General features: G+C 40.5%; 1 protein-coding gene across 1 annotated transcript; it reads left to right on the plus strand.

Moving 5' to 3' along the window:
- Window positions 1–6,869: 6,869 nt before the first annotated feature.
- Window positions 6,870–14,868, plus strand: LOC134654193 (cytochrome P450 4C1-like). Its single transcript, XM_063509649.1, has 11 exons — window positions 6,870–7,005; window positions 8,520–8,686; window positions 9,273–9,362; window positions 11,142–11,252; window positions 11,633–11,821; window positions 12,173–12,366; window positions 13,041–13,110; window positions 13,444–13,645; window positions 14,086–14,237; window positions 14,359–14,538; window positions 14,676–14,868. The coding sequence occupies exons 2-11, from the start codon at window positions 8,527–8,529 to the stop codon at window positions 14,828–14,830; spliced, it is 1,503 nt and encodes a 500-aa protein (XP_063365719.1). The 5' UTR covers window positions 6,870–7,005; window positions 8,520–8,526; the 3' UTR covers window positions 14,831–14,868.
- The last annotated feature ends 11,401 nt before the right edge of the window (window positions 14,869–26,269 follow it).

Here is a 26,269-nt window from a genome sequence, read left to right on the forward strand (position 1 = left end):
CATGACGACATTTTTTCAATACTACCGTGCTAAGCTAAAACGTAACAACTGCATACGACTTTCTTAACAACATACGACATTTTAAATTGCGAGGATAATAGGGATGGTGTTTTGCCAAATGAAGTAAACTATTTTATTAACTTGTGTTTGATTTAGGTATTTTCTATATAAATATAAATGTAGTAATAAATTCCTTCTTACAGATTTGTATTTTTCTTTTTTATTTCATGGGATGGAGCTATAAAAAAACTACCTAGTTATTTCAAATTAATAATCAAATTTGGTATTGTCATTTTACATTACTTTCTATTCAGATTCCCACAAGATGCTATTCGCAGAGAACTATGGAAAAAAGCTGTCCAATTAGAGAGACATGAAATTGAGTGGATGCCTGGCAAGATATCTAGAATATGTTCTATTATGAGATAACCCGTGAGATAATCATACCCGGTCTCCTATATGTAGATACATTTTTTCTATCACGCTTTCACTGAATTAATTTAACAAATACACACGTTATGTGAAAATGTTGATCATTTCAATCCACCCTCTACTGTTACATATATGCTCTCTCAAGCCATTTCCGTCAGTAGAAAAGAGCGGAAAATTTAGAAAATGTAAGCGCGCGAACGGTTATGGTCCCATATAAAATTTTAATTTCGCGCCTTTTTCTACTGACAAACTTGCTTAACCGGCTATATACATATAAAATATTTCCATTGGAACTGAAAGTGGGGATATATTGTGACTCCGCCTGTTCAAATATTTTTGACCCTATTCGTGTACCTATGTAAATTTTGCAGGCTGTATAGCCTGTCCGATTTCTAAGATCAAGTACGCCATACATTTATAAACTATTATTTATTATGGCGTGCTTGATCTTAGAAAAACGGACAGACCGTGACTTCGCACTGCCATATTATACCTAGCTATAAAATACTTATTATACCTAGCGGAATACATTTATACAACAATGAATATTTACTTATGTTGAGTTAGTCTGTCATTTCATAACAACATTTTAACTAGTTATCTTTTAATCTGCATTAAATTATTATACGTGAATTATTTGACTGGTTCTTCAATGTATGGCATAAACCTATCCCTGTCCAAGTCATATTCTAATCAAATATGAACCGCGAACTCTCAGCGGCCAGTACGTACAGCAAGAAGGTTATTAGCGGATTAATGTTGCTGATTGGTAGTTATTGACATTATATGCATTTCATCTACACTTAGCTGTGTACGTTAGTGTAATAGAGACAGGCTCTGTAAACGTATCGTCTTATTTAAATGTAGGCGTAATTGTGTATGGGTGCTAATTTGGCCCGAGAATTTGAACGGTAATGTTCCCAAAGGCGGTTTCCTTGTATATCCGTTCACTGGGCAGTATATATTTGTTTTATTTTACTATGTTTCTACATGAATAACTTAAAAATAATGCCGTTAAAATAATTTTCACCGTTGGTTAAAATTCTCCCACATTTTAAAGTTTGAGAACCTGTAAACAGCATGATGACGTAGGCAAGTGACAGTTAGGTCATTCGCGAATCTCGGAAGAGAGTACCAGGCGGAGTATATTATTATACCATGCACCTGACTCAACTGTCCGTTTCTTCAGAAACTGCCTGCCTCGCACAGCTAAATTGTGGAATAAAATGTCGCCTGAGGTATTTCCGGGCCGATAGGAGCTTCAAACAAAGAGCGTACTCCCATCTTAAAGGCCAACAACTCACTGGCAACCCCTCTGGAGTTTCAGGTGTTCATGGGCGACGGTAATCGCTTACCATCAGGCAATTCATGTAATCGTTTTCTGTCTATAAAATAAAACTAGAAAACGGAAAATGCTAATGTTGTACGATTTGTGTAAAAATGTAGGATAAAAACAATCCAACACACAACACAACAGGAAAACATTCCCAGAGAAAAACACATTATATTAAATGTACAAAACATTTAAGATATAATTCTGAAAATACGCTTCTTATCTCATATGACTGGCAAAAAGTCGCAATTAGAAGTAATGATAATATCCTTGCCTTGGTGTAACAAGGTCGCATATGACTAGGAGTTTTGATGTAGTTGGAACCTTGTCTTTTACGTATCGTTTTAATAGTGGACATCAGAGTAAGCTGCCACGGTTAATATACCGGCACATTTTCTACTGACACATTCTAAGCCTTATTGTAAAGGCATACAGTTCACAAAAGATCAGTTAAAAATGTAAGAGCGTTTTCACATTGCCCGGATCGATATCGGATAGAAATAAAATATAGGAATATGTGTTTTTCTGTATTTGAGCATTTCTCAAATAATTTGTACATTTCGATCACATCTTAGATTTCTATAAAAATTGGTATGCTGGTAAAGTACATGAAGCTGAACAATTTCCACCATATTTCCCAAAATGTCCAAGAAAGTTTGTATGAAACATTCTTTTTTTGTTACCAAATGTGTAAGGAATTCTGGTAACAAAAAAGGATGTTTCTGTATGGAAGCTTCATGTACTTTACCAGCATAGGTACCAATTTTTATAGAAATCTAAGATAAAACACTTTAGAAAAAGAATTCCATACTTACTCAATAGTTTGCCTGAAACCATAAGACGCGAAAACAAGAAGTCCAAATTTAAATCTATGTTAAAAAACATTACCATTACTACATAGTAATTAATTTACCTACTTTAAGTTATATTAAGTTACATATTAACCAGAGACTGATGACCCCACAGTCAAACTCATTGTTGAGTTTTGCGGGGCTATGATTATAGTTAAGAATATCATTGTACTTTTATTAAATAAATTAAATAAATAAATAATCGAAATGTACAAATTTTTTGAGAAATGCTCATTTATTTATTCATTTAATTATTAATATCTGGGTGACCGAGCTTCGCTCGGAAAACATAAAAAACTCGAAAATGCGCGTTTTTTCAGAGATAAGACCTAGCTAGATCGATTTTTCGCCCCCAAAAACCCCCATATAGCAAATTTCATCAAAATCGTTAGAGCCGTTTCCGAGATCCCCGAAATATATATATGTATATATATACATAATTAACAAGAATTGCTCGTTTAAAGGTATTAGATTAGATAGATTAGATTATAAAACGATACATAGCGCAAAAACTAAAAAGGCGGACTCTTTTGCTGCTGTTGTTTCACCTTCCGACTTTCGATATCGGTAAGCTTATTACTTCGAGTCGGAAAGGCGCTTCCGATAATTTTAGCTATGTCGGAGCCCCCCGTCAGCCGTCGGACGAATAATATTTGTTTGTGTGCGTATGTGTAGGCATAATGGCCATATTGGGTCACATAATAATTGATTGTCCTAATGTAATGTTACGCATAAAACTCATTTCGCATAACTGTTATTGTGCTGAAACTATTTACATTTCTGAAAAATTATAAAAGAAACCTAACCTAACCTATCCTGTTCTACACAACCTATGCAAAATATTTTCGAAAATACTTTCTGTTTAAGCTGGAGAAAAATTATGCGAAAAGAGTTTTATGCGTAACATTACATTAGGACAATCAATTATTAAGGTGAGTTCGACTAAGATCGGACACCGGTTAAGATCGTATGATTCAAATTTCTGCCTGTTGCGGGGCTTTTTTTTAATGCTGGCAAGGTGATGCAATGCGCTGTTTTGTCCCGGGCATTGCATCACCTTGCCAGCATTAAAAAAAAGCCCCGCAACAGGCAGAAATTTGAATCATACGATCTTACCCGGTGTCCGATCTTAGTCGAACTCACCTTATGCGACGGGATACGACCCCGGATCGGACAATGTGAATACACTCTTAGTCCATCTTACGTGTTGTTGCATTGGATCCTGTATAATTATTATTATCGTCATACTTATTATAATATTAATAACGAGTCCGCGCCTTGGTGTAATTATAGTAGTTTATGCAACAGTGATATAATAAGGGTTCTTAAAATTCAAGGGTCGAAGTTACAAAACGAGACGTAGTCGAGTTTTGTAAAAAAAGACCCGAGAATTTTAAGAACCAATTATGAGCTGTTGCATACATTACTTTTTCTATGACAGCTGCAGCAAAAAAAAAAAAAAAAAAAAAGACCCGAGAATTTTAAGAACCAATTATGAGCTGTTGCATACATTACTTTTTCTATGACAGCTGCAGCAAAAAAAAAAAAATATTATTAAAAAAAAAGAGTTATTATTAAAAAAAAAGAGTTATTATTTAAAAAAAAATGAGTTATTATTTAAAAAAAAAAGAGTTATTATTGTAAATGAAAACATACCTCTTTCAATCAAGATGATCGGAACTTGTATCTTTAAAAAAAATAAAGCAGTTGTATTATACTCATAAGATGACTGCTAGCAGTCATCTTATGAGCCTATAGACAAATCATTCAAATGACATTGCTTTAGATATCACTGTCAGTCATTAATTGACACATTTAAGTGCTGGAGTAGAAAAAAATCTTAGTAGTTCATCATACCATACTTGAAACCGCCGAGATGAAAAAGTAAACATAACAATTAGTCTTAACTGTAAGGATAGTGTCCCGCCGAAGTTTTTGTTTCAGCAGGTTTCGGCATAAAAGTCATGTTTATGCCGATGGTTCGGTTTTATTCGGCAAAAAATATGTTTCGGTCGCTAGTTGACCGAGTGTTGGCGATGGCACAGAATAAATAATAGTAGTAGGTACAGAAGATTCACTCTCTAACAAAACGCGTAGGTATATTACGACGGCGCGTTGAGGGATTTCGGGCTACTTGCGGCAGGCCAGGGGGAGGGAGTGGTGGCGGTGTCTCTGGACATCGCCAACGCGTTCGGGTCCCTCCCCTACGCGGTCATTGGGGAGGCACTCCGCTACCATGGAGTGCCTCATTATCTGAGGCGCGTCATACAGCAATACCTGACGGGGCGGGTAGTGCTCTATGAGCAGAGAGGTGTCCGGGGCGCGAGGGCCATGGTGTGTGGGGTCCCACAGGGGTCTGTCCTGGGTCCCCTCCTGTGGAACCTCGCGGTTACGACTGGGTGATCCGGGGGTCGCAGCTTCCACGCATGGTCACCGTATGTTATGCGGACGACACACTGGTGGCCGTACGGGGAAAGCAGCTGGAAGAGGTGCTCAGAAGGGCAGCGGTAGCGACCGAGCTCACGGTGCACCGCATAGGACTCCTGGGGCTTAGGGTCGCACTGCCGAAGACCGAGGCCATGGTCCTCGGGCGAATGAGGGCGTGGGGGCAGCTGCCGGCGGGCACTGCAGTGAGGGTGGGGGGCGAAGCTGTCCAGGTCAAGGCCCACATTAAGTACTTGAGCCTTGTCCTGGACAGAAGATGGTCCTTCGAGGAGCACTTTGCGAGACTGGCTCCTCGTCTCGTTGGTGCTGCCTCGGCTCTGGGCTGCCTACTGCCTAATCTGGGGGGGCCGAATGCCCCATGTAGGCGGCTATATGCGGGGATCGTCCGGAGCATGGCGCTCTACGGAGCGCCAATTTGGGCTGGACGACTGACGGGACGCGCGAGGGCATTGCTCCGTCGGCCACAGAGGGTGCTGGCCCAGAGGATGGTGAGGGCCTACCGCACCACCTCTCACGCAGCAGCATGCCTCCTTGCCGGCACCCCGCCTTGGGAGCTGGACGCAGGGGTGCTGGCGGACAGGTACCGGCTGAGGGCGGAAGCCAGGGGGCGTGGGGAGCTCCCAGACGCGGAGGAGGCCGAGAGGGTGATGCGGGGAGCCGCGGAGCGCCTGCGAGAGAGATGGAGGGAGGCCTTGGAGGATAGCCACTATGGAACCCGAACCATAGGGGCTATTCTCCCGATAATGGACGAGTGGGTGGATCGGGGCAAGGGGGCCCTGACATATAGGGTGACGCAGGTGGTGTCCGGACACGGCTGTTTTGGACACTACCTGCACAAAATACAGAAGGAGCCGGGGCCTCAGTGCCACGAATGTGGCGCAGCGGATGACACGGCTCAGCACACTCTGGAGGAGTGTAATCGCTGGGCCGTGGAAAGAGCTTCCCTCAGGGCAGCGACGGGGGTGGCGGACCTCTCGCTACACAGCATAATAGCGGCGATGCTGGGTAGCGAGAGGAAATGGGAAGCGGTGGCCTCCTTCTGCGAAGAGGTTATGTCGCAGAAGGAGGAGGCGGAAAGGGAGCGAGAAGCGGCTGCTGACGCGCTTCCTCTTCGACGCAGGCGGCAGGGTCGAAGGCGAAGGGCATATGCTCGCCTCGAGCCCTAGTGGGGCCGGCGGGTACTGAACCTGCATTGCACGGCCCCACACACGTCGTAGGGGTGGGGATCAAGCGTTTCTGATCCCCCCCCTGCATTGTGAGGGTGCCCTGGCGATAAGCCGGGGCTGCCGGAGGGCGCCGTGGTGGTATGATATCGATCCCAGTGTGCCCTCACGAACGGCAAAGAGGATGAAACGCCGGAGTGGGTTTAGTGGGTAGGGCCAATTTCTCCCCCCCTCTCGCCAAGAGAGGGACAAGGAGCGGCGAGTCCCACACACCGTGCGTAAATGCATTCCCACTCCGTCAAAAAAAAAAAAAAAAAAAAAAAAAAAAAAAAAAAAAAAAAAAAAAAAAAAGGTATATTACGACAGATATGCCCGCTAATTGGCGCAAGCGCGAGCAGGCGCCCGTTCCGTAGCGGAGCGCGGCAACTACTATGGCTAGTCACCAAAATTGGTGTGGGCCGCATGTACTTGTAGGTACTTGTAGGGACGCAACGAAATCGCTGAGTGAGCCACGCCTGGCGATGGTCTTCACTTCAACTTGGACAATAATGCTTTTGAATGTCCGAATGTTCTCCTCGACATCTCGCATCTCTCAACCGAGGCCATTGCCTCCTGTAAACGGCCATTATCAAAGAGTAGACACAAGATCTGCTGCTAATCCTTCCTCAGTCGACTTCCTGATAGCCGATCATTAAGCACTTAGCTCACTTAGCCACTCAACACAATGATTATGCGCCGCGAGCCTTAATTCTAGCTCATACTGCGTCGAGGACTAACGTCTGTGAGTACTGATTTATCTTACTCAATATATGGCAATGCGAATGCGATATTATATGCTAGGTCAGCCATACTCTAAGTGTGTTCCGCGGAACCCTAGGGTTCCGCGACACCCCTGCAGGGGTTCCGCAAGAATTTAGAACACTATGCTTTAGTCGCCTCGAAAAATTTTACTATGCCGCCACCGTATTGTAGGGTTCCATCAACTATTTCGCTTTCCAAAAGGGTTCCGTCGAAAAAACAGATTGAGAACCCCTGTGCTAGGTAATTGAATGACTCCTCTACACGATGGGCCAACACCGGCCACTCCAAGGGACGCATTTATGCGTTAGAGGGAGCAAGTGATATTGCTATCTCATTCTACCGCATGGCTGCGTCCCTTGGAGTGGCCGGGTTTGGCCCATCGTGTAGAGGAGCCATTCGATATGTAGAAGCGAAGCGGCGAGTCAAAATACAAAATACCGTAAAACTTATAACTATAAAGCTTAGAAATAAATTAAAAGTGAAAAAATTCTGTCTCGAGCGAGACTCGAAATAGCTTCCATGACCTGCCAACTGAGCTACCAAGACCTCACCCGAGGAGAGTGAATATTTCCACCATAAAAGGGCCTTAGCGAGGCACTAAGCTTAATAGCATCGTTTGCAGACGTACCATACCCGACGGTACCATACCTATTTGTATACTTCGTTTTTAGGGTTCCGTACCTCAAAACGAAAAAACGGAACCCTTATAGGATCACTCGTGCGTCTGTCTGTCGGTCCGTCTGTCACAGCCCATTTTCTCCGAAAGTACTGGACCAATTAAGTTGAAATTTGGTACACATATGTAAATTCGTGACCCAAAGACGGACATCTTATGTAAACAAATGAATTTTAAACATGGAGGCCACTTTTGGGGGGTAAATGAGAAAAAAAATGTTTTTTAAACTATATCGTGTTATATATCAAATGAAAGAGCTCATTTTGAGAGTCCCAAAATTTTTTTTTGGAATTTTAAAATAAATAGTTTAGAAGTTATTTAAGAAAATAGCCAAAAATTACCATTCCCCGCCTCCCCCTTTATCTCCGAAAATACTGGGTCTAACATTATGATTTTTTTTACAAAATAGTTATTTACCTATAGATGACAGGAAAACCTATTAGAAATATGCAGTCAAACGTGAGTCGGACTAATTACTTAGTTTTTGATCCGACCCCTACGGGTTTTTTAAAGGCAATTCACTCGCGCTTCACATATAAAAAAAATGCATTGTTCAAAATTGGGTAATGTACGGAACCCTTAGAACGCGAGTCCGACTCGCACTTGGCCGGTTTTTTAGCATTAGACAAAGGGCAATCAATCTTGATGTGTCTTTTTATTGAAAAACTCAAATGCCTCTCTTTAGTCGTAGACAATGTTCTATTGGTTCTTAACAAACAAATCTCTTGATACGTATCCTCACAAATCTCTAGCGGAAACGCAGCCTGATTAAAAACGAGATGCGATCCTCTAGTTTGACTTCTCTTTCTACTTTCTAGAACAACAATGTACTACACACTAGCGTGTTTATGCGCGGCGTTCCTCTGCGCGTGGGCGGTGGCGTGGCTGCGCACGCGCCGCGCCCGCGCCTGCTTCGCCGGCCTGCCCTGCTACCCGACGCTGCCGATTGTGGGGAACGCGCTCAGGCTTGCCACATCCACTGAATGTAAGATCACTAAATATATCGTAAATCATTGCATGTAAATGCTTGATTTTCTGATGAAAATACAAAAATTTCTATACGCCTTTAAGATTTGAGGAGTTCCCTCGATTCCTCTTGGATTCCATCATCATAACAGGGGTTTGACAAAAACGGGACCAATCTGTATGCATATACATACAATCAAAATAGTTATTTTCGATACAAGTGCGAAAAAGAGGAAATTCGAAACGAGTGGCGATAAATTAAAACACGACCGAAGGGTGTTTTAAATCGACACGAGTTGCGAATTACCTATTCGCACGTGTATCGAACAACGTTTTACAGTACATATGGCACTTTAAAGTTTCGACATACGCACGAAAAGTGCTATTTTCAGCACTAGTGCGGAAAAGTAGCCCCATATGTAGTGTAAAAAAATTTTACAGTTTATCGCCACTCGTTTCGAATTTCCTCTTTCGCACTTGTATCGAAAATAACTATTTTAATACCGGCCCAGTAATGAATGACGGAGATATGGAGTAACAAAACCGAATTGATAACCTCGTACTTTTGAGATTTGAAGGTCGGTTAAAAATTATTGTATTCGCAGCCATCTACCGCATGATATTGGATTTGTCAGAGAAGAGTGACAAGGAACAAAAACCTTTCATATTTTGGTTCGGACCAATACCTGTTGTAGGTAAGTCCACTAATTATCTTAATTTTTAAATATTATTTTTGTAAAGAAAAAAAAAGTGCAGAAAACAAAAAATATCATGGGAACTTTGCAATTTTACAAGCTTTTTATTAACTTGCAATGTACTCTAACTAATGTATGTACTCGTTGGTATGTTTGTAAGGGTCAAATCTCGCAAATTAAATTTGACCCACTTCCCAACTTCCAATGAAGCTGAAAATTTGCATATACGAGGGGTGTTCAAAATATTCTCGGTATGAGAATGAAAACAAACAAGTACGAAAAGTTTGATATTTTTATTTTTCAATATACTCCCCCCCTATGTTCATACACTTAAAAGATCGATCAATTATTTTTTTTAATCCCTCGTAAAAATATTTTTTATCTTTCGTGTAAAAATGCTCCTCCACTGCCGCCTTCAATGCTTCATCGTCAGAAAATTTATTTCCACGCAGATCCTTTTTAAGATTGGGGAGCAAAAAGAAGTCGCTGAGGGCTAAGTCCGGACTATACGGTGGGTGAGTAACAGTTTTAAACCCACATTCAACAATAGCTGCCTTGGCAATATGAGCAGTATGGACGGGGGCGTTGTCATGCAGAAGCAGAATACCTTTGGTTAACTTTCCTCGCCTCTTTTCTTTAATTACATCCTTTAATTGACGTAGAATGTTAGCGTAGTACTGTCCTGTGATATTTACACCTTTTTCTTTATAATCGATTAGTAATACTCCTTCACAATCCCAAAATATCGTGGCCATGACCTTGCCAGCTGAAGGGATGACCTTGAACTTCTTGGGATGAGCTGAACCCTTAATGTGCCACTGCATGGACTCTTGTTTACTCTCTGGGTCATAATGATGAACCCAGGTTTCATCTCCAGTAACTATTCTTTGCAGCACCTCATCAGGATTTTCACCGCACAGGTCAATAAAATCGGAACAACAAGCTACACGCATGTCTTTTTGAAGCCGAGTCAGCATTCGCGGAACCCATCTTGCACTTACTTTTGACATATTAAGATGGTCATGTATAATATCATGTACGGTACCAATAGAGAGATTGGTTACTTGTGCTATAGATTTTACCTTCACTCGACCATCTTCCAATATAAGTTTTTCCACTTTATCAATATTTTCTTGTGAAGTAGCTACTACAGGCCGGCCAGGTCTAGGGTCATCTTCAATACTCTCCCTTCCGCGTTTAAACTCGCTTGACCACTTTTGAATGGTAGATAAAGAAGGAGCAGACTCACGGTAAACACAATCCATTTCCTCTTTTATGGTTTTTTGATTTTTACCCTGTTTTGTCAAGAATTTTATCACGCATCGATGTTCTAATTTAGTTAACATTGTCAATTCGCACATGATGTTCATGTTTGTTCAGCAATTGCAGAAAAACAAAAGACCATCTCGGTTCGAATTATACTTTTTTTTAATGTCAATGAATAAACCTTAGCGGCCAGTAACGAAAGAAATTTTAGAAGAGGTCGTAAGATATCAATACCGAGAATATTTTGAACGCCCCTCGTATATCGAGCTGATCTGATGATGGGGACACGAAGTAGCCATAGGAACTCTGTGATAAAACAACGCAAAACGCAACCTTATTATGTTTTTAGAATTGTCGCCATGGGTATTAGTTGCCTGTGGAAAGAAATACAGACAGCGATAAAAGCTTGTAACAAAAATGAAATTTTTGACAAAAATTTATTTGAAAATTCTCTTTGGCACATTAGTGGCTAGTGCCTCAGGTATATAATAGTTTATATAATTCGCTTTACAGTCATAAGCGACCCGGACTCTGTGAAGCAAGTGACCAACGCGTTCATTGAGAAGCCATTCTTCTACAAAATCGGTCGGATTTGGATCGGCGAGGGGCTTGTTACGGCGAGTGGTACGGCTACTTAGCGCCACTTGCACCATTCACTAACCCGGGGTTAACCGGTTGAACCTGGAGTTATGTACCATGGTTACCAGTGCAATTTGACACTGGGTAGGTTTAACCGCTTAACCCCGGGTTAGTAGGATGGTGCAAGTGGGGCTTAAAATAATAAATGAACCTTACTCAATTTAACCGGCCAAGTGCGTGTCGGACCACGCATAAATGGAGAGTTCCGTACCTTCACACAATACATAAGCCAAGCAAAATAGCGTATCTTCGCGTCACTCACGTCGTTTTAATAAGATCCTATCATAATTATTCAAAATGATTTAAAGTGATTGTTTCCACTTATTGTACTATTTAATTTATTTAACATTGATTTGTTTGTCTAGGGCCAGTATGGAAGAAAAACATAAAGAAGCTAGCGGGTACATTCGTGGGTCCCATAGTGGACGGCTACCAGGGCGTGTTCAACGCGCAGGCGCAGAAGATGGTGGACAAGCTGAAGGGCGAGGTGGGGAACGCGCCGTTTGACATCATGGAGAAATACCTGACGTTTGCCACGCTGGAGTCTATATGCCGTAAGTGTTCGAGCTACGGAGCGAACGATTGGCATCTAGTGCTAGTTGCCGGTCCCATATTGGGATACTGTCCTCCAATTGAGGGGGGATTTAAATCTTCTCGAGGCAGAGGTGTAGGGTTGGAGCCGGTGTAGCTTTATTTGACGTTCATAAGCGCATTGTAATACCTATGCCTACTTGAATAAACTATCTTTCATCTTTATCTTATCTTTATCTTTAGGCACCCTCGTAAAAGTTCATTATTTTTTAAGAGATAAGTACGACATTTTTAGTTGTTTGTTGGCTGCTGTAATTTTTGATCTTGAAGGATAAATATTTAATACTAAATATTTAATACTGTTCTCATTACAGAAACAGCGCTCGGCTTCCCAAGCTTAGACCAACTAGTGACCCCAGAGTACTACCAGGCCTTCAGTAGAACATTGGAACTGCTGGTAAGGAGAGGCGTCAACCTACTTATGCATCCCGACTGGGTGTACCAGATGACGCCTATGTACAAGGAGTTGGTGAAATGTGTTGAAATACTGCACAATGTTTCAAACACGGTAAGCAAGTTTGCATTTTATACATCTGTATTGAACTTTACTATACGTCACGAGTTCAATGCGAGGGGTGAGTGGTCTACCCGATAAGTCGAGTAAAAGGGTTTATAAAATTAGAACTATGTGACATGCGTCGAATTTAATATTTTGATTTATCGGGTTTGACCGCCCCGCCCTCCCATGATTGAATGGGAAACTATATAAGTATAACTAACCGTTAAAACGATTTTTACTATGTTAGCAAGACATGAGTCGGGTTAGGTACTGACCTTTCTTTGAGTCGCCGGGCGGTCCAAACCCAGAGTCCAGATGCTTCGGGAAAACCATGTTAACAATCACAAACTTGCTTCAACACAACACATTGTGCACACACTAAAAGTGGTATATTGCCGGAACCACACCACACTTGCCACAATTGGTACATAATAATCATACTAACCATAATGTACTACGGATTAAGCATAATTTTCATTAGATATCGCACAAATTAAAACAGCTTTACTGTGGGAGAATTTTCATATCGAACTGACTTGAGCGTGACATTAACACGTCACATTACTCGGAGAAAAAAAAATTGGCATCACAGCAAAGAGTTTTTATTTAGGGCCTAAGGCCAAATAGATGCCTTTAAATTGTTAATTTATTGTGTTATGTTATTTCCTTATTTCTCTTTACAGGTAATAGCGAAAAAGAGGAGTGAATTTATCGCAATAAAACAGAATGGCATTTCTAAAGAACATCAGATAGGTAACTTAATATTGATTGCTTAAATTTTCACTAGAGCTGTTATGTACGTCATAATTAAAAAGTGTGCCGTGTGCCACGGGCGGTACAGGAATTACGAACTCGTGTTAATTAAGCACACGCCTTCGACTTCGGGATTCAACTCACAATCATTTGCAAATTCTTGTTTACCGCCCTTAATACACAATGTACAGTCACCACACGGGATTGTTACGCCATTTAGGGTCCTAGCTAAATTGGTTGTTCCATACTTACGCTGTGGAATGTCCAATTTTGCTAGAACCCTAAATGGCGTAACAATTAACCACGAAGCGTGACTGTACTATTTATTTTCAGACGAAGATCAAACAAAATTCCGCTCATTCCTCGACATTATCCTCGAACTGAGTGAAGCTGATCCTTCCATGACCGACGATCAAATCCGGGCAGAGGTAGACACGATCATAGTGGGGGGACAGGAGACTACGGCCACCACCCTCATGTATACCATTCTGATGATCGGCAGGCATCCTCGGGTGCAAGGGAAGATGTATGCTGAGTAAGGCTTACACTTATTAAGGAAACTTTCTTTTGTGTAGACTGTTATTATAGACTGAAATGTGAAGAGTGACCAAGGTCTCCGTATCCAAAGCATTTACGGCTGACGTCATAATAACAACAAGTAAGATTTAGTTCAGTCTCATAAAGATCAAAGTCACTTGAACGGTAATCGGCGCGAAATATGAATGAGGAGATCCAAGAGAAATGTTCAATTGACATGCTTATGGGGTAGTTCTACAGTGGGTGGACACAGGTGTAGAACCGATGGCAGCTATAGCTGAAAAGTTTTTGAGTGGCCACCACGAATTAGAGATCGCAGAAAGAGAAGACCCTCCACAGTCCATCCTGAGCGATGTTCTGATTATACCTTCGAAGTACAAATGTTAAATATTTTTTGTGAATAAAATGAATAGTATGAATTTGAATTTGTTGTTTCAGACTGCAGTCAATATTCGGAGACAGCAAACGGGCAGTAGAGAAGAAAGACTTGGCACTCATGACGTACTGTGAGGCGGTCATCTCTGAATCTCTTCGGCTCCATCCGCCCTTGCCGATGGTGGCAAGAGAGGCAACACATGATCTACAGCTCAGTAAGTATTCGGCAGGTAATTTAAAAATAACTATAAACTAGTAGTTTGCAATATAGTTCGCTATCATGTGATCTTTAAAAATATTCCGATAAGATTTTTAACAGAATTTCTACTTTCTCAGAGCATTGCACTATCCCAAAAGGCGCATCATGCATCGTGAATGCAATAGGCGCTGGGCGCTCCCGACATAACTGGGGGCCCGACGCGTTGGAGTTCAAACCCGAACGATGGCTGGACGGCGCAGCGCCCGCCGCCGCCGCGGCTTTTCTGCCGTTTAGCTACGGGAAAAGATCTTGTATTGGTATGTTCTGGAGTTCAAAAGACGCATCATTTATTACGAACACGATCATTTAGCTAACTCGACGAAATTAGCTACAGACTCTATAAAGATATTAAACATAAGTGAAAGAAGAGTAATATTACCTTTCTTTCTTCCAGGTAAAAGATACGCCATGACCCTCCTGAAGACACTGCTCGCATATTCTCTAAGAGAGTTGGAATTCGTGGCGGAAGCAGAAGAACTACGATTAAAAGTCGATATCGCGCTCAGGCCCGCTAGTGGCCATTTTGTACAAGTGCGACTTAGGAAGTAACGCCACGGGCCGCAAGCGGCCATTTAGTATAAGTGCGACTTAGAAAGTAACGCCACGGGCCGCAAGCGGCCATTTAGTATAAGTGCGACTTAGAAAGTAACGCCACGGGCCGCAAGCGGCCATTTAGTATAAGTGCGACTTAGGAAGTAACGCCACAGGACCGCAAGCGGCCATTTAGTATAAGTGCGACTTAGGAAGTAACGCCACAGGACCGCAAGCGGCCATTTAGTATAAGTGCGACTTAGGAAGTAACGCCACAGGACCGCAAGCGGCCATTTAGTATAAGTGCGACTTAGGAAGTAACGCCACAGGACCGCAAGCGGCCATTTAGTATAAGTGCGACTTAGGAAGTAACGCCACAGGACCGCAAGCGGCCATTTAGTATAAGTGCGACTTAGGAAGTAACGCCACAGGACCGCAAGCGGCCATTTAGTATAAGTGCGACTTAGGAAGTAACGCCACAGGACCGCAAGCGGCCATTTAGTATAAGTGCGACTTAGGAAGTAACGCCACAGGACCGCAAGCGGCCATTTAGTATAAGTGCGACTTAGGAAGTAACGCCACAGGACCGCAAGCGGCCATTTAGTATAAGTGCGACTTAGGAAGTAACGCCACGGGCCGCAAGCGGCCATTTTGTATAAGTGCGACTTAGGATGTAACGCCACAGGCCCGCAAGCGGCCATTTTGTATAAAAGTGTGACTTAGGAAGTAACGCCAATGGCAGGCGGATATTACGATCGGCCGCCGACATAAATAATATGCCGTCTTTGAGTTAAATTGCGACTGGGCCTTACTTAAGTAAGAAGAGTCTTTGTTATTTTTGTATTAATAATAGTAGTTTATGCAACAGTGATATAATAAGGGTTCTTAAAATTCAAGGGTCGAAGTTACAAAACGAGACGTAGTCGAGTTTTGTAAAAAAAGACCCGAGAATTTTAAGAACCAATTATGAGCTGTTGCAAACATTACTTTTTCTATGACAGCTGCAGCAAAAAAAAAAAAAAAAAGAGTTATTATTAAAAAAAAAGAGTTATTATTTAAAAAAAAGAGTTATTATTTAAAAAAAATTGAGTTATTATTTAAAAAAAAAAAGAGTTATTATTGTAAATGAAAACATACCTCTTTCAATCAAGATGATCGGAACTTGTATCTTTAAAAAAAATAAAGCAGTTGTATTATACTCATAAGATGACTGCTAGCAGTCATCTTATGAGCCTATAGACAAAGCATTCAAATGACATTGCTTTAGATATCACTGTCAGTCATTTAATTGACACATTTAAGTGCTGGAGTAGAAAAACATTATTATACTTACAGCAACAAAAGTTTTTCACTTTTTGTTTGATATGTTTATTAATTTACGTCAAGCTTGTTTATCAAACGCTTGTATCTTGTAATACAAGTGGCCCTTTTTGACAGCTTTTGTTAGAAAGGGACTTCCACTTGTATTACAAGTTACAAGCTTTTGATAAATAGGGCACTGGTAATCAAACCCGGTGAAATTTGTAATAAAATAACAGTCATCTTATTGTGGAAACTAGATAGTCTTAAATATAAGAAACAGATGCTAAATTATTATGGAACAATTAGGTACTATAGCCGATGACAATAAGGGACTATTTCATCATGTTATTTGCTAAAACGTATTCGCAAGATTTATTTGAAAATCAATTTAATATCTTTCACTTTCCAAAGCCTCGTGGATCCTAAATTCATCTAATTTCGCAATTTCTTATAATTACGCTCCCACGCTGCCCCATTTGGATTAAACATAGTGTATAGATAGTGACCACGCTGGGCGGACAATGCGAGAATCTTAAAGCTCTTACGGTTTTCGATATAACGAGCGACGCTAAGCCCCGAGTGGGTAGGGTGACCACGCACCACGTGTTTTGTGAATCATCTTTTCGTTCTCTATTTATATGGGTATATATTTTATGATACAAGGCAAACGAGTAGACGAATCGCCTGATGGTAGGCAGTTATCGTCGTGCACACCCTTTCAGGCGACCTTTAAGATAGTACGCTCTGTGATGCACGGTCAAGAGTACTATATGTATAATTAACCCAGGAGGTATTGGCGGGACATTTCCAGAAAAAAAACTGTAGGTAGGTACTATGTCCTTCCCGGGCCACAAACTATCTTCATATCAAATTTTATCTGAAACGTTTCAACGGTTTATCGTGAAGTGGAACAGTATTAAGAACTTGAAGGAAGAGTCTGTAGCTTTTGTAAAGGCTGGTCACCGCGTCTAATCTCGCTAATTGGCAGCGCGTATTGTTGTCGCCCTACTTCTGTGCTGCACGCGAGGAAATAGACCATTTTATACCGTTCCGCCATTTCTTTATATTAAAAACATAATGTTCCTTTTACCAAAACATGTAATTGTTTGAGGACTCTATAGACAGAGAATAATCGAGGCATAGACACTATAGACAAAGAATAATGTCAAATCTTAGTCCTTTTCCCTTCGCAATGAAACTTTTTTACAAAAAATAAATAATTATTTAATTAGTTTTCCGGCAACTAAATACCTACCTTACACAGTAACATACAAACAATTAAATATCTATATACTAGAGTAAAAAAGAAATATCCCCGCAATTAGCGAATTTCGTTTTTCGCGGTAGCCCCTCTGCTCTTCCATCGACGACGACGCACCATATCTTTAATTCCTTCTAATAACTCTAGGTCCATGGGGTCCCAGCGCGCATAAGTTGTTCGCAGAAATCGCGAAGCGCCTGGTTGACGTAACTGTGGTGACCGAAGGCTACCTTGCACAACGTATCAGCATTGCGATACAGCGAGGAAATGTCGCCAGCATCCTTGGTACAATGCCTCAAGGGCCTATTTTAGATTTAAGCTAGTTTTTTATTTCTTTTAGTAATACCACTGTATATATCTTGTTTGTAAATTAATCATTACGTCATTTCCAGACTCATTAAAAACTTAATTTAAATTATACAAGTATTTCTGCTTCAAGATGGGGATGTAAGTAAGTTAGTAACTCAAACATCACAACTCCTAATCCTAAAGGCTTTAGGTATTGGGGTTCTCTTTTTACTCCAACTTTGCTTTATTTGAATTTCAATCAAAGTATTAGCTCAATTTTATTCATTGGAAGAGTTTCAAATGTCTAAAAAGCCAAAGAACTGAAGCTACGCCTACTTACATTTTAAATGGAAAAGAAAATTAAAATCTGTTTCAATATACAGAGTCAGACCAAGAAAAGTCTGCAGCGGATTTGATAGCCCACGTATAGCAAGTGTTATTTAAAACGTCAAACTTCTATAAAATTATGACGTATAAATAACACTTGCATTGCGTGTAGGGCTTGCAAATATTCGAAACTTTCAGATATTCGAATATTCGACTTTTTCTGACGACGTATTCGAATATTCGAATAATTATTCGAATATTATAAAAAATAAGAAAAGGAACGAGAAATCGGTTTATTATCGTTTTATTCAAAAGCTTTTTTCACATATTGCTAAAACGAAGGATATTTGGCAGAAATCCACTTAATTGACTAGATTTTATCATCCTACTATTTATAAGATGCCCACATTTACAAAACAAGTAAAACGCCAAAATTAGACGTATTTAATATTTCTAGATAAAACTTATTATAAATTCGTCGTTGCGTGAAATAATATAACTTTAACCATCCAAACACCTAGTGTATGTAAGATATTTTTTTTAGTAGGTAATTTTTTTCCAATTTAAATTAACTTGTAATCACTCAGAGGCCTGTAAAAAGGCCTTTAATTTCATTGTATTTTGAATCTTTATTCACTTTATTTGTTTTGGCAAGTTATTATTCGTAATGGTCGGCTAATTATATAATATTGGAATATTTAAGGGAAAAAGTTAGTTGAGTACTGGGTGGATTATTCGTCAGCTAAAGGTGCATGGTTAGATTACCAAGTTGGGCAGGTTTGGTATGATTAAATTTGAGAATTGCGATAAGTGGCAAGGTTTAGACTTCAAAAATTCGCTTAACGTACGCTTGTACTGAATAAACAGAATGACCCTTTAACTTAAAACTTACGCACCGTAAAAATAACATACTTTTTGATTTAGTTTTCTTTTAAATTGAGTTAGGTTAGGTTTCACTGTATTCACGAAGTCTATCGAGAGGAATTCAGTAAAAATATTATTTCCTTCATATTTGGGTACCTACCGTTCCTCATTCACTGTAAATATCCGTAAAACACACAGAAAGTGTAACTACAGCGGATGACATAGATTTTTTTATAGTAATACAAAATATTCGAATATTCGAAACCTGAGCGGCCGAATATTCGAATATCAAAACAGGTCGAATATTCGACAAATTCGAATATTCGAATATTCGAATTGCAAGCCCTAATTGCGTGGGCTATCAAATCCGCTGCAGACTTTTATTGGTCCGACTCTACAAAAGTAGTTAATATTATTTACGTCACTCTAGGCCCGTAAGTCGTAAGCCTTCCTGGCTAAGGCAAGACGTAAAACTTCCACGGGCGGTAATTCGTAAAGCCCCAGATCGCATAATATCACCTTCGGTTCGGGCCACAAACACCTGCGATCTGGAGCATTCACGAATTCACCTCCCTAGGTATGTAATGTACTATAATAAGAATAAGAATAAGAAGAATAAGAAACCATTTCTTGCAACACAAAAAGCATACAGGTTACAGAACATAAGGATTGAAAAAAATAAGAATAATTGTGCGGCAAAAGGAACGGGCTCAGCATAAGTACGCTGCGTCAGTCATTTCATTACAAATTGCCTGCGCCGCGCTGATTTTCAGTCCGTCCCCTTCACTGAACCACATTGATATTTATGCGGGTTAAAAAAAAAATTCTAAACAAAAAACCACTACAAAGATCTCTAGTTAAAGTAGGTAATAATAGTTTAAGTCTTGTTATTGGATAAGTCTTATCTTAATTTTACAGTTTGCAATTTATCAGAAATACTTTTTTAACAGTTAGAAAAACAAAAAACCGACATTATTATTAGAATGCCATAAACTACCATTATATGGTTGATGTTCGGTTACTCGTTAATGTAGGTATATGGTGTCAGAACCCCTAGTGTAAATTTCATTCGATAGCGTGACAAGCGTTGAGATTGCGTTATGTCTATTTTTGTATGGGATTTGAACAGCAACAGAATTAAATTTACACAAGGGGTACTGTTATTAGATTAGTTTATGTTATTACGTCTATTTCTTCTAGATATGGACATACTCTTTTTGTTAAGTTACGGTATGGTAGATACGTAGTAGATACGTATTTTTGACGCTTAGTCTGATACCTACGCTACTTTTAATGCTGACTGTACCTACTCAAAAACTCGAGTTTTTGTCAATTCATAAGTCTGCGCGGTTTAAAAAATATTTTTATTTCCCTAATCTGTCTTTCCTTTTGTCGAATAGGTAATTGTTAGAGTGTCTCGTCGAAAAGTTATAATTTACTTGTCAGGTTAAATAAAGTATAATTCTTCTTTACGTTGTTGTTTATTATGATCTGTGATTCCTTACTTCCAACAGAAGCTTTAAAAAGGTGTATTAAGAAAATATACTTATAAACTTTAAAGAAAAGCTACCTACTTAAAATTTTTAAAAAGCACGGCTTAAACTTTTATCTTTTAAAAATGTAATGATAGATTAGGTATTACAAAATTTACGTCCGTTACGTAATACGTCCTCTAGTACGGCTACCACCAGTTTGGCACTGACATAAACGCCGTCGAGAACGTAATTTACTTTCTATACATCTCGCTCGTACTCGCATATTAGTGCAAACGAGATGTATAGAAAGCAAATTACGTTCTCGATAGCGTAAATGTCAGTCTTGACACTGTCGGTGACTCATGGTCCCGTCCCATGGTTACTTGTCCCGTGTCTTTTATTCGCCTACGGCTCATAAAAGACATCTCGGGACTCGTAAATGATAACACACTTTTCACACTTGCATTGAAATGTACTATTCTGTGAACAAAACTATGAAATTTAACGTCGCGGGTAATTTGTATAGTCTCATGTAGGTACTGAAAAATGTATCCCATCTGTAAGAGTGCAGCAAAAAAATTAGCTGTTTATTCTCTTAATTTTGCGGTGTCTAGAGCAAAGCCGCGAAAGAGACCATACAATAAAATGTGTATGACCGAGTAGTACCCCTACGGTTATAATTTTGATTTATTTTAATAGCTGGTGTACCTAGTCTGAATTCCAACGCGCGGTACCTTAATAATGCGGGCTCAGCATGGTTCTATTTTTATCGACTATCACTATGCCCGTCACTTTCGCACTTACATACTTGTTAGAACGTGACAGGCATGGTGACAAACGATAAAAATGCGACCGTGATACTAGGGCTGCATGTCACCCTTCGGGTACGAAACCTTAAACCAAACAATGCTTTGCATTCACCTAATAAAAAGTATAAGGGCTCGCAAAACGAGTACCTACGGAAAGACAAAGATTTGAACGTTCTAAAAAGACACACGAGGGGTCGAGAGATCAAAGATCAAGTTCGGGCTGAGATGACTGATTTGCCCCACTTTGAGTAATTTGGGCCCCGAGAGGGCCGAGAGCCCTCGAGACTGCGGTGCCCCCATTACGTAGGGCGCTGCGAGAAGAGCCTAATTACTTCAAAATGAAAACGATGACTTTATATCCCAACCATCCCAACTATTATAATAATTATAAATGTAAAAGTGTCTGTTACCTCTTCACGCTAAACCTTTTGGACGCCAATGACCGATATATCCGCACCGTAGGTTCAACTCCAAAGACCTATTAATCGGTCACATATCACAGAGCAACATAGACAACGTGCATATGCATAAAGTTCAATTTCAGTTTTGACACTTCGTCAGCGTGACAGCTTTTGTGTTTGACACGGCGTCGAAAAGGTTAAACCGCTGGACTGATTTAGATGAAGTTTGGTATGGAGGTAGCTTTTTTATATGAGGCAGAACCTAGTATAATACACAAATTTCTGCAGGTCATTAAGGTAGCTGCCACGCAACACCGACAAAAAACGAGTAGACCTTTTTATGTTACGCGTTTCATCATTTCATCAATCATCATTACTCTCCTGGCCGGTTTCGACCACGGCGACTGACTATTTAGTGCATACAATAATTGTGGAATGCCCCTAGAAAACCTGCGCGGTTTTTTTAAGTAAATGGGCCGTCCATAGAGTTCAACTGGGTTCCTTTCAAGTCGTAATTGCACAAAGGCTACCGTGATATTCGCTTTCTGTTACTAATATTTAGACCTAGGCCAGACTAAGCCTGAGACTGAGTGATAAATAATATGATTTGCCGATTTTGGTGCGTTGAATGGTAAGTTCTGTCAATGATAGTATAATACTAACTATATTATACTAACTAATACTTAAGGGGCCCACTGATTAACAGTCCGCCGGACGGTATCGGCCTGTGTCAGTTGTTCGGAACTGTCAAATTTTTGTTCTAGTTGACAGGCCGATACCGTCCGGCGGACTGTTAATCAGTGGGCCCCTTTATAGTTTAGTACGAGTATGTAGTTAAGGTTGCCCACCCATTAGGTTAAATTCTGAGAATCTGACTAAGTAAACTAAATACCTACCCGGCCTAAGTACATCTTAATTTCATGCCTCGCACGTGGAATGGAATGAATTGTTGCAATTTCTGGATTGATACGACTTTCAAGTCTTCACGATATTTGATTATAGCGCGGGCAGCAATAATGTCGCGCTGCAATACGGCAATATAGTAAAGGCTGACTCACGCTAGAACGGTCCGGGCCCGGGCCGAGGTGCCCGACACTTCTTTTTCTATGACAGGTGACCGTGATCACGTGACGCTTTATAGAAAACTGAAGTGTCGGACGTCCCGGCCCGGGCCCCGACCATTGTAGCGTGGTACTTAATTACACAAACGCGGTATATCGCGGTAGACCCGTTTGTGTAATTAAATATGTGTACAAAACGCGAGAGTTTAAAGTGTTACATTGTATCGTGAGTCATCCTTAACCTTTTCCACGCCGTGTCAAACACAAAAGCTGTCACTCAGACGCCACATCATTGAAGTGTCAAAACTGAAGTTGAACTTTATGTATATGCACGTAGGTCGATGTTGCTCTGTGGTCTATGACCGATTAATCGGTCTTTGGCGTTGAACCTACGGTGCGGATATATCGGTCATTGGCGTCCAAAAGGTTAATGCTGGTGTAGTCTGAATATTCTGAATCCGAACATAAACTGAAACAATCACACAATGTTTTATTATAAAGAACCTCATATTCCCTTCCCTCCCCCTTCCAAGTAAGTGAAGTGACCCTTTAAAGTAAGCAGAGTTTGCGAAAAATGACCGCCCATAGACCGGACGTACGGGTTCCTGTAGACCCGGCACAGACATTCAAATAATAGTATGTTGTAAGGGAAATTAATGGGTTGCCTCGGTATACATATACACCTACCAATGTAATTCTAAATCTCAATCTCAATTAGCCTTTATTCACTGACTCGTTTGTACTCTTTGTACTCGTGACATATGATTTTATTTTGTAAATAGTTAATTTTAATTTTTCAATAAGTTGGTCAGGTTGTCGGGGTTTCCGACAAATGCCTCCTCTAAAGCCTTCCTTCCTTCTATCATGTGCGGTTCTTGTCCATTTTGGTGGGAAATCGTCCTCCCATCTCCTTTTCGGGTGTCCCTTACCTCTCTTGCTGTATGTAGGGAACCAGTTAGTTACGTTTTGTGTCAATGTAATTAATTTGATTAGAAATTCTGTCTCCCCTTTCTTGCACGGGTCTTTATTTATTCGACGACCCGACCGGTCTGGCCTAGTGGGTAGTGACCTGCCTGTGAAGCCGATGGTCCTGGGTTCGAATCCCGGTAAGGGCATTTATTTGTGTGTGTTCACACACAAATATTTGTTCCTGAGTCATGGGTATTTCCTATGTATTATATCATATTATAAGTAGGTACTTATGTATTTATCTATTTAAGTGTGTATATCGTCGCCTAGCACCCAAAGTACAAGCTTTATTTAGTTTGGGGCTAGGTTGATCTGTGTAAGATCATCTTACTAAGATGTTCCCTAATTTGGTGTGGAGACTACTGGAGACCTTGGGGCTCTATGAGGAGCTGTCAAAGCGCCTCATTGAGGCTTCCGGTGACCAGAGGGCTGGCCAATATTTTGCCCAGCGGATCAGCAATATCAGCATTGCCATCCAGCGGGGCAAATGGGTAATGTGGCCAGCCTTCTGGGCACCCTAACGAGCGACTACGACTTAGGTCTGTCGGAGCGAGACACCAGAAGGACGTATTGCAGCATTACAGTTCATAGTTAGACGCCTGTATAAAATCCATTAGCAATGTTTGGCTACGTAATACTTGCTTGTAACTAAATAATAAAGTTGCGCAGAGAGTATAACGCCATCTATTGGTGTATTGTTGAACGAAAATGACAGGTAGAAGGCTTTGGAACGTCAAGAGGGGTATCTTGAGTGAACGTAGGCACGAGCAGGCATTTTTGTCGTTATGTTGGTAGACTGGTCAGGCAGGTTTACCAACTTGAATTGGAGGCGGGAGCGGTTGGCTCCGCCGCTGGAACTGGCTTCTTTCTTCTTGATCGGACCGCGCTAGAGATCGGACGTTAGCCAAGCTCGTGCCTAATTCGCTACGTTCCTGAAGGCTTACACCTGAAGGATTATTCTGAAAGCTTATAGATTCTCACGTTGTTTAACCGTTTAGCTAAGTGTTTTATTCCAAGTGTTATTTTGATTTCTTATGTGCCATTAGAAGCTTACTTTTGTAAAATAAAGAAACTATGTGTTGTTTTGAAAAGATGTGTCCCGCCGAGTTTGTTGCCGGGTTAAATCTTCTCGGGTCAGAGGTGTAGGGTTGGAACCGGTTTAGTTTGACTGAAATAAAGATTTGAACGATTTCATGTGATCTTTTTATTTGCAATTTAACCAGTCAACATTCTAATAGCAATTAGTTCTTTTCATCATTTAGTACTGAAATATAGTAGGCACTAGTATGGTTAATGAGTCAGAATATTTATTTCATGCGTTGGTAGCATACCTACTATTTTGGCTGTGAAGTAATACATCTAGGTACTACCCCCACGCGCCCACCGCCATCGGGACCATCTGTCCCCGACATCAGCAAGTGGGATCGATGCGTAGTTTCATGTATTGCTTACACAGCCACCTGGGAGCGTGGTGTATTTCTGGTGACCTACATTCCATAATCTGGACACTTTGTAATGGTAAGCTTACGTGTCTAACCTTGATTGAATGGTGAGTGTAATTCATTGTTATTTGGTGAGAATTATTGTGAAATTGTGAATTATGATTGAGGCAGTCGAGCATAGCGGTCGTTACGTGACGTCATCTCTGGTATCGCCGCGTTTCTTTACAATTAATTTTTGTAATCCATTTAGATCGAGGCGATCTCGAGTTATTTTGATTTGAAATCCATACTGTTAATTAAAACCAAGTATTAGCTATCACGACGTGATATTATTTTATCGCTCACTTGTGAATCTACCCTCAATAATTGATTTGAAAATACAATTAATTTTTAAAATCCGTTGAAATCTAAGTGATCTTAAGTTATTTTGATGTGAAATCCATATTGTTAATTAAAATCAAATATTGGCTGTCGCGACGTGATATTATTTCATCGCTCACTTGTGCATCTACCCTCAAAAAATATTTTTTTTTTCATGAAAATACAATGCACCGTTAGAAATTGATCCTGCTGATTTGCCAATGCATAGGATTATGTAATCTTTACCCTGTAACGTTTAGTAATTATAAAATTGCGACAAATTATTGCTCGTAATGCCGTGATAGATCACAAATCGTGCATACTATGGAAACATGAGCTACGCATATGAAAATTAATGTTACAGTGTCCTGCAGCCAGAGCCGAGCGAACTTGCAGACACCATTACGCCCGTGACACAGAAGCAGCTGTGCAGTATCTTCTGTGCTGGAGATTTGGAAATAAAAGGACAGGTTTCGTTCTAATTGTTTATTAGTGAATTTTATTTTGAGTGTAATGGCGAAGCATAACAGTCGAACGTAACTAATATGCTGTCACTTTTCGTATTGGCCCATTTTACCGTGTTACTTATTTTTGGAACACGTGTTTGTTCATAGAATGAATTAAAGCGCACTCATTGAAGTTTAAATTTTATTCTGAGATTTTTGAAGCCCCGTATACATTGAAAACATGTTTTTTTTGTGTCTGCCACCTTGCATTTCATAAACCTTTTGAGTTTAGCCTGCATACATGATGAACCTGATACCGTGCAAATGATGATTTCAGTAACAGCCAGCTATGTTGAACCACATCGTGTCTCTCGCAATCTGCCACAGCAACGGCAACGGCAAGCGGAAAGGATCAGCCTCCGTGCATGGGTTGGACCTCACCACCACCACCT

This window comes from Cydia amplana, chromosome 14, assembly GCF_948474715.1.
Source record: "Cydia amplana chromosome 14, ilCydAmpl1.1, whole genome shotgun sequence".
NCBI lineage: Eukaryota > Metazoa > Arthropoda > Insecta > Lepidoptera > Tortricidae > Cydia > Cydia amplana.

What these genes read in the sequence shown, in the direction of transcription:
- LOC134654193 (XM_063509649.1), top strand. Translation starts at nt 8,527, where the DNA reads ATGTACTACACACTAGCGTGTTTATGCGCGGCGTTCCTCTGCGCGTGG. An exon ending in TTCTAAAGAACATCAGATAG is followed by an intron (nt 13,111 to 13,443) that starts GTAACTTAATAT and finishes ATTTATTTTCAG; the next exon opens with ACGAAGATCAAACAAAATTC. An exon ending in CGGGAAAAGATCTTGTATTG is followed by an intron (nt 14,539 to 14,675) that starts GTATGTTCTGGA and finishes TCTTTCTTCCAG; the next exon opens with GTAAAAGATACGCCATGACC.